This window comes from Rhizophagus irregularis, chromosome 21 (genome assembly GCF_026210795.1).
Source record: "Rhizophagus irregularis chromosome 21, complete sequence".
NCBI lineage: Eukaryota > Fungi > Glomeromycota > Glomeromycetes > Glomerales > Glomeraceae > Rhizophagus > Rhizophagus irregularis.
In genome coordinates, this window is record NC_089449.1 from 2,720,296 (window position 1) to 2,728,649 (window position 8,354).

General features: G+C 28.6%; 2 protein-coding genes across 2 annotated transcripts; one reads left to right on the forward strand and one right to left on the reverse strand.

Annotated features, from left to right (window-relative positions):
• Window positions 1-200: 200 nt before the first annotated feature.
• OCT59_014009 (uncharacterized protein) lies at window positions 201-2,589 on the forward strand (the record flags this gene model as incomplete). Its single annotated transcript, XM_025315061.2, has 11 exons — window positions 201-260; window positions 348-486; window positions 614-730; window positions 797-845; window positions 912-1,067; window positions 1,138-1,382; window positions 1,462-1,610; window positions 1,679-1,786; window positions 1,859-2,015; window positions 2,096-2,187; window positions 2,271-2,589. 11 exons carry the CDS (start codon window positions 201-203, stop codon window positions 2,388-2,390), a joined length of 1,392 nt encoding a protein of 463 aa, XP_025183678.1. The 3' UTR covers window positions 2,391-2,589.
• A 2,726-nt stretch (window positions 2,590-5,315) lies between these two features.
• OCT59_014010 (uncharacterized protein) lies at window positions 5,316-7,094 on the reverse strand. Its single transcript, XM_066141904.1, has 2 exons — window positions 6,769-7,094; window positions 5,316-6,696 (listed from the first exon to the last, which is right to left on the reverse strand). Exons 1-2 carry the CDS (start codon window positions 7,023-7,025, stop codon window positions 5,568-5,570), a joined length of 1,386 nt encoding a protein of 461 aa, XP_066001990.1. The 5' UTR covers window positions 7,026-7,094; the 3' UTR covers window positions 5,316-5,567.
• Between the last annotated feature and the right edge of the window lie 1,260 nt (window positions 7,095-8,354).

The following is an 8,354-nucleotide window of genomic DNA, read 5'->3' on the forward strand; positions in this document are numbered from 1 at the left end:
AAGATTAATTTGCGTAAAAACATGATAATTCTTATTATGAAACCTGTTTTTTCACGTTTTTACTTTTTCATTATAGCTATTTCTCCTGAATTTCCCTAGTGTATAAATATTGCTTCCTTTTTAATTTTATCTTTTTCTTATCCTTTATTTTTTGTCTCAATTTCAATTTTATATTTTTCCTTTCTTCGGAATTTGGCATCATGGCCGAAAATGGTTATACGAAAAAGCCGAAATCTAAGAGAATTCAAGACCCCATTCATGTAACTTACTGTTTAAATTTTTTTTGAGCGTAACTATATTATAATGACGTTAGTTGAATTTCGATTATTCAAATTAATTTATAATAGGGATTAATGGAATTCGATAATTGGATAGTCAAATTTATCGATACTGAACATTTTCAAAGATTACGTAGCATCAAACAACTAGGAACTACTTATTATGTGTATCCTGGTGCCAGCCACAATAGATTTGAACATTGTTTGGGTAATAATTTGTGTTATATTAAATCCATAATTCATCCTTTCGTTGCTTTGCTTTGTATGAAATTAATTAGAAACTTCAGAAACTTCCACTAAGAAGATAGTCTTCCAACTATATTATCATGTTTTAGGTGTTGCATATCTTGCCCATTCGTTGGTGAAAAGAATCCGTGAGACACAACATGATCTAGGATGTAGTGACAAAGATTTAAAATGTGTGACATTGGCTGCATTATGTCATGATCTGGGTATGTTAATTCAACTTTTATTCTGAACTTAATCGTAAATTACTAATAAATTCTACAATTTTATAGGGCATGGGCCATTTAGTCATCTCTTTGAAGTATTTATTAAAATGAGAAGGTTTGACTTGCAAATAAAATAAATAAAATAATATCAAATAGATATTAACTTCTTTTTGCGCAAAAGGCCCGACCGTAAGTGGACGCACGAAGAAGCTTCTATAATGATGTTTGATGATCTTTTAAAAGAACATAAGGAAATAGCCTATGATTTAGATGATGAGGATAAACTATTTATTAAAGACTTAATCACTGGGAAGAAACCTGAAGACACTGGAAATAGGTAAATCTATGAATAGTATTTATTGCTACTCGATCAATATATTAAATAAATAAATATGCCCATATATAAGATCTCCTTATCTATTCGATGTGGTAGCTAATAAACGTAATTCAATCGATGTCGACAAATTTGATTATTTGGCACGTGACTGTTACTATCTCGGGATGAAATCAGTATTTGACTTCTCAAGACTTATGAATTACTCTCGTGTTTCTGATGACCAAATCACGTACGATTTCAAGGAAAGCTACAATATTTACGAACTGTTTCACACACGGTATTCTTTGCATAAGAAAGCATATAACCATCGTGTTGGTAATTGTAATTAATTTAAACCCCTAATTGTATTTTCAGTCCTTCACAATTAATGTAATTTTTTTAATTAATAAATTAGGCAAAGCGATAGATTATATGATACTTGATGCTTTAATAGCGGCGGACCCAGTTTTAGAAATATCTAAAAGTATCGATAAACCAAGTGAATATTTAAAAATGGACGATACAATCCTAAATAGAATCGAATATTCTGATTCTGATGATCCGGTAAGCTGCTATATCATATTCTTATATTATAACGAGTAGTAGTTCATTGATGCTTTAATCTGTTTTAGGATTTGAAAAAGTCAAAAGAGATTATCAGACGTATTCGAAAAAGAGATCTCTATAAATTTGTTGATGAGTTTTTAGTTCCTAAAGATTTGAAAGGAAAATTCGAAAAGGTAATATTCATTGTATTATTAGCATTATAGGTTATAAATTCAAATTTAATACTTTATTTGCTTATTTAACAGGATAAAATAACCAAAATCATAACAGATCAATTAGAACATGATGGACTCAAAAAAGAATATGTAATCGTAGACATACTTATATTGAATTATGGAAAGAAGGAAGAGAATCCGATCGACAATGTTAAATTTTATGATAAAAATCAACCGAATCTCAAAGGTATAAACTATATTTAATTTAATTATTAATTTATTGACGCGTTGACTCTCAACATTTATTAATTTATTTTTTACGTTTAGTTTTTAAATTGGAGAGTTCGCAAGTGAGTTATCTTGTTCCAGAACTATTTGAAGAACTTAATATTCGAATTTTTACTAGGAATCGTGATAAAGTAATTTAAGTTTATTATATATTGATGAATTTCAATAATCTTAATATTAGACCATTAAACTTCCACATATGATTTTTTTTTAGATTAAACAAATTAGAAAATGTTTCAAAGAATCATTGACGAAATTTTTCGGAATTCCAGAACCGAAGACTTATTATACGAGAATTACCAATAATCTGGTTGAAAGCCAAGATAAATATTGAGAGCTTTTCTAAATATAACTAAATAGATACATCTTTACGAGGATCTTGCTCTAAAAAATATGATTATGATAGATATACGCACCTTTGAAATTATTTATAGCATACGAACCATAATGACAAATACTACAAAATATGTTTGTAAATATGTATCAATATAATTTTTGATTTACTTAAATTCTATTAAAGAGTGTAAATTATTTGCGTTTTCTTTACTTTTCATCATGATATCATATTAAGTTGTAACCATTATTATAAATAAATAATTTTATTTTGATCAAATTTCATCTGTCGATTAATTATACTGTAACATGATAGCACGAAATCATTTGGTAAAGGTCAATGTACCATTTTAAGGCGCAAGAGCAGCAAATTATTTATAGATGATACTTTTAATAAATAATTAGCATGATAGTATACATTAAAGATATCACCCAAAAAATCTTATTATTTACTTCCATTTTACCCAAAAAGATAAAAAGGTAAAAAGAAAAAAAAACACTAAAACCTTTCAGAATCAATAGACCTTATGGAAATAATGTGAAATAAATAGTCCTATTATAAGATGTACTGGTACCCACAGGCTTAAGCAAGATAGACATTTCTGTAAGCATCCCAACCAACATTCTATTTCAAAGTCTAAAGAGATGAAAAAATAATTAAAGATTATGGCAAGTGTAATTTAGGGTAAGACCTATGGCAAGATGTCCAGAGTCACATTTTTTACCTCGTAAAAAATACTCGATATTATAGAAAATAAATTTCTTTATGATTAATCATTATTGTATTTATATAATTTATATATCACGATCAAGTTGACAGGACAAACATTCAATTCACAATTTGAATTGGTTGATAGTATTAAAAAGTTGAAATACTCCTTTCTGTTAACTATCGTTAATGAAAATAGTCGATTGGACATTTACATCCAATAATTTAGAATTTAGAACTCATGCTACCATAATGGAGTTAACTCTGACCTTTCGATATGTATGTAACTATGTATTTAGGCCAACTTCAATAATAATAATATACAGCACATAGTGCATACTTGGGAGACATTATCATACCACAAACATCACCCTAGGTTCACTCGTGTTTGTTACAACACACAACAGTAGATAATAGCGGTCTGTGACTTTGTGTAAAAATTTTTCAATTACTACTTATCCAATCATTTTATCCATTTCCCCCATCATAATAACAAAGGATAAAATAAAGCATAATCATCCAAATCAAAACTGCACCCAGATATAAGGGAAAGTAATATTATTCCCAAATGTAAAATACATTAAAATGTATCATATTATGTTAGCATATCATGATCAAGTATGCCCACGACACAGAAATATCCATATTGCATGTGAGACCACCTATATAGCATCATCATAGCTACGACTTGTGTACAAAGCAGATAACTACTAGCCAGTAGCACATGGTACGTACTACGAGAACTTAAACTCCACGCTTAAAAACAACGCATGCCCGTAAAGCAAATACTCGCCCCAAATTCTTGAGTTATAGTTTAATAAATTCTATTACAAATCAAATACAGAAACAGGAATAGATTTTGATCCTCCTCTTAATATCTTTTTGATTTGCTGTCTTAGTTACATTCTGTTTAAATTGATGAAATAATCTTGTCCATTTAGACTAGCACCAACTAAACCGTTTAGTTCTAATATATTATTGGATTAGTATGCACACTCACTTACACCGAATAGTCGAAGACTTGTGTTAAAACTTTTGCTCAGTAAAAAAGAGTAAATCTATTCTAAGTATATAAATTAAATATATTTTTTTTAAAGAGACATAAAAAAATGATTATTATAGTATGTTTAATAAATAACTAATGTGAAGATATAAAAAAGAATAAAGTATTTTTTTTCCTCTCATATAAAAATTTTTGAATTTTAATATTAATATAAAAGTTTTTATGATCATTTCAAATCATTTTATCTACTGATATTTTGCATAACATTTTGTCATGTATTTCCTGTAAGGCTGTGACTGTTGTCTTTAAACAGATCAAAAGTATAAAAATACTATGAGTTCAATACACTGAGTAACTGATATAATTTTACTTCAGTATTACATACTAACCCTTCTCCTACTGTATATCTTCTTTTTTATCTGTAAAGCCTGTTTCATTAAAATTATGCTAAACAGGGAGCGCATGCTTGCCTTGATAAATAGATGATAGTTTATCACAAATTTCAACTATCCTTCTTTGGTAACAAGTACGGTGAATGGAATTCATATTTACTTTTTCTTGTATTAGATCAAAGTTCATAAAAATAAAAAAAAAACTGTTAGTATGGTTAGTATAGGAAGAGAAATTTCAATCTGCTATCACCATAAAAAAAAAGTTTCTGGTAAAGAGATGGTACAGAGGTAAGTTTTTGATCCACCATTCCAATTGCGTGATGCTTTCTGGGGAAAGTTCGATAATACCATTCCAACCTTGCTTCTTCAGACCAATATTTTTGTCTCTTAACAGGGCGCAAGAGTGCAATCTGGCTGTGAACAAAACGTCTGTTGTTGCTGTGATCTTTCCGATGAGAGAAGCTAACTTGCGAATCGGAATTACCTTCCTTACTCAAGACTCTACCTCTTATTAGTGTTGATAGATCCAACATCCTGCCCTAGATCTTGCACAATAGTCCCTACTGTCATAGTCCAAACATGGGAGCCAAGATACTCAAGCCAGTCACCTATATCTTCTCCTTCGTTGATGTACTACAAAGAGCAAAGAAGCAATTGTGCTATCTAAACTAAGCTAAATAATATTGCACTTCTGCTTTAACAAAAGTTGGAGATACCTTCTTTATCTCTTGTTTTCTCTTCTACTCCAAAAGAGCCAAAAATACGTCATGGATGTTGAACAACACATTTTACTCTCACTCAATAGTGCTAGAGTTATTTTTTATATGAAAGTATATTTATTACATGAAAAGTATATTTTTTTAATAAAAAGAGACAATTTTTGGTATTAAGATGTTCAAGCCTTAGGTTAGACAGGATATTGACGTTTGTGAATGTTATCACTGATTATATTTTGTGTCTTAGGCGCAATAAAAGAAAAGCACAAACTACTTTAACTATATAGTATACTGTAATAAACAAATAATTTATTTACTAGTTATATATATCGTTGAACAAACAATTGATCATCTACACTTAGATGATTTGAAATACTTCATAATCTTCTACAGAAAAATAACTATTGGTTTTTCTTATCTGTTTTTCATAATCGTACATTTCACAGTAACTATAACTATAATAATTACCTCCCTTTATAATAAGGTCAGAGTAACCAAACGATGGAGCGTATAATATCGAATTATATATAGCTCGCTCTTCATTCTTTACTCGACTTAAAATATGATTTTCAACATTATTACCCTTAAAAGAGAATATAAAACTATCATTAGTATCCCCATAACCATTATTAGATTTCCACTCAAGTGGATTATATCCTCCAAGAATTTCATCACTATCTTTCACTTTAATAATCACTACGGTACGAGGTATATAATTACAAGATTTATGAAATCTTCTACCATCATAAGATTCACGAAAAATTAACTCAAATTTATGTAAGGTAGATGATTTTTTTGATGTATCTAATTTATCAATCCACTTTGATATTAATTCAGCATGTTGATTTGAAATAATTTTTGAATCAATATTCATTGAAATAACTCCACGTGGTCTTGATTTATCTTTTGGCTTATTAGGATTTAAAAAATATTTAACTAAATCTTCACAAAATTCTTCGGAAAAAACTTTTTTATAAGGATAAACTTTCTCGGAAAATTCTTCTGAGGTTAAATTATAGAATCTAATAAATGGAATGAATTTTTGTAAAATAATTTTCAAAGTATTGAAATCATCATCTGAATAATTAGAAGGATCTAAGGGTAACTCAGGAGTTCGAGCATGACACCATCTAAGGACATGTTCCCATATTTGAATTTCACTCATTTTAAGATCATCATTTTGAATGAGAGAGATCAAAAATTTTTCTGGAATTGAAACAAAATCAAGTGATTTAAATATCTTTTCTGGTTCTTCAGATAATAAATTCGAACAATATTCTTGTAGTTGTAACAAAGAATCTTTTTTATAACTCGCTTGATATATAAGATTGAAATTTTGTTCTATCCAACTTGGTTTGTTTTCAATTAAATAAGACTGTAAATAATCAACTAATTCTTGAAGACTTAGTTTACTAGCAGCGTCCAAAATTTCAATGATCTCTGAAGTATCATATCCTTCCAAAGTAAGCTTGCCTCCGTAAATATATCTTAGATAAATTAATAAGCAAAGAAAAATAAATTATTTATTATTGTTTTATAAACAATTGAAAAATACTTACTTTAATATTACTTGAAAGATTTCAGGTGAAATATTTGATAATTTAATGTTCAATAAAGTTCCATCAATTTCCGTTCTATTAGTCGAGAGAATCCTTCGCAAGTAAGGGGAACGGTAGCATAAAATTACCTTGTGAGCACGGAATATTTTTACAGAAGGGTCACTACCAACTTCAATAGTAACATCATAATATTCATGATCGTCCAATATTTCAAGAAAATTTTGCGATAATTTTGGTAAAAATATATTTTCAACCATTATGTAAATTAAATATAAAGCGTTAAGCTAAAAAAAATTTTTTATTTTTTTTAAAAAAAAAATTTGTTGGTCTTTATAAATCATTAATTGGCGCAGATTTATGATTTCCATTCCGAATTTTGTAAGGTTACACGCATACGGAGAAAACAAAGTTCCTCCTGCACAAATTAACTCTTTTGAGTTTCTTTTCCAAATAATGGAAAGGTAATTCAAAACCGATATCAGATATGAATATCAGATTCATATATGGGAAATCGGTCACCAGAAAATAAATAATATACATATAAATTTAAGTACTTTTAATTAAAAAACGTTTTAATATTTCTGATACATAATTTTTGCACCTTTTGCATTTTGAAATTCAATCATTAAAATATTTTTTTTATCTTTAATATCAAAAATTAAAATAATATAGTTTTTCGTTATAGAAATTAAATCTAATACAAACATCCATTATAAAGAATCAAGTATTATCTTGATCAATTTATATATAAAAAGTTACATAGTGCTTTCGTTGCAATAACTTATAAAGTTTTACGTAAGCTAAACAAAAAACATCGATCAATTGGAGGTAAAAGTATCATCTGTATCTGTAATCCTAGTTTTATCATCAAATAACACCAATCTATCCAACAATATTAGTAATTCCACATTTGGTATATCCTTTACATGAAAAAACCATATCCAAAAGAATGATACGACTAGCAGTAAATTTTTGTGTTGTAGAAAAATCACAAAACGATATCCTTGTGCAATAGCGTATCATTAAATAGAATGATTGTTTGAGGTTTCGTCGTAATCAACTAAAATCATGAATTTGTATCAAGATAATTTTGAGGTTTTATTTTAGTTAAATATGTCCTTCTCAATGTTAGCTTTTTTTAGCGAGCATTTTTTTATCTTAAAAAAGGACAGACTACATCAATATATAAGTCACTAACTAACCCCCTCCAGAATCCGGAGGAATCGTTCCGCCAATTATTTACAGACTAAAAGGCCGCGTCTTTTTTAGCGAGCATTTACTGAGATCGTCACTCATGTGACATTGTGACATTTGATTTTGATTGATAAAAATTTAAAATTTTTTTTTCGTAATACTGTATATTCTTGATACTAAGGGTTGGAGCTTGAACTTAATCTACCAACTAGTTCGTAATAATTAATATCTTTCACCATTCCGGGTATGCCATCCTAGGTATAAACTAAAATCGAGGAATTTTCACTACCTGCTAGCCTAACAACGCATCTAAAAGGTTTTTATTGTTATTCGGTTAAAAAATAGATTTCTTGAACCTTGTTTTTAACCCATTTTCGCGTTTGCAGATGCGT

What these genes read in the sequence shown, in the direction of transcription:
- OCT59_014010 (XM_066141904.1), bottom strand. Translation starts at nt 7,025, where the DNA reads ATGGTTGAAAATATATTTTTACCAAAATTATCGCAAAATTTTCTTGAA. An exon ending in ATCTTTCAAGTAATATTAAA is followed by an intron (nt 6,697 to 6,768) that starts GTAAGTATTTTT and finishes AATTTATCTAAG; the next exon opens with ATATATTTACGGAGGCAAGC.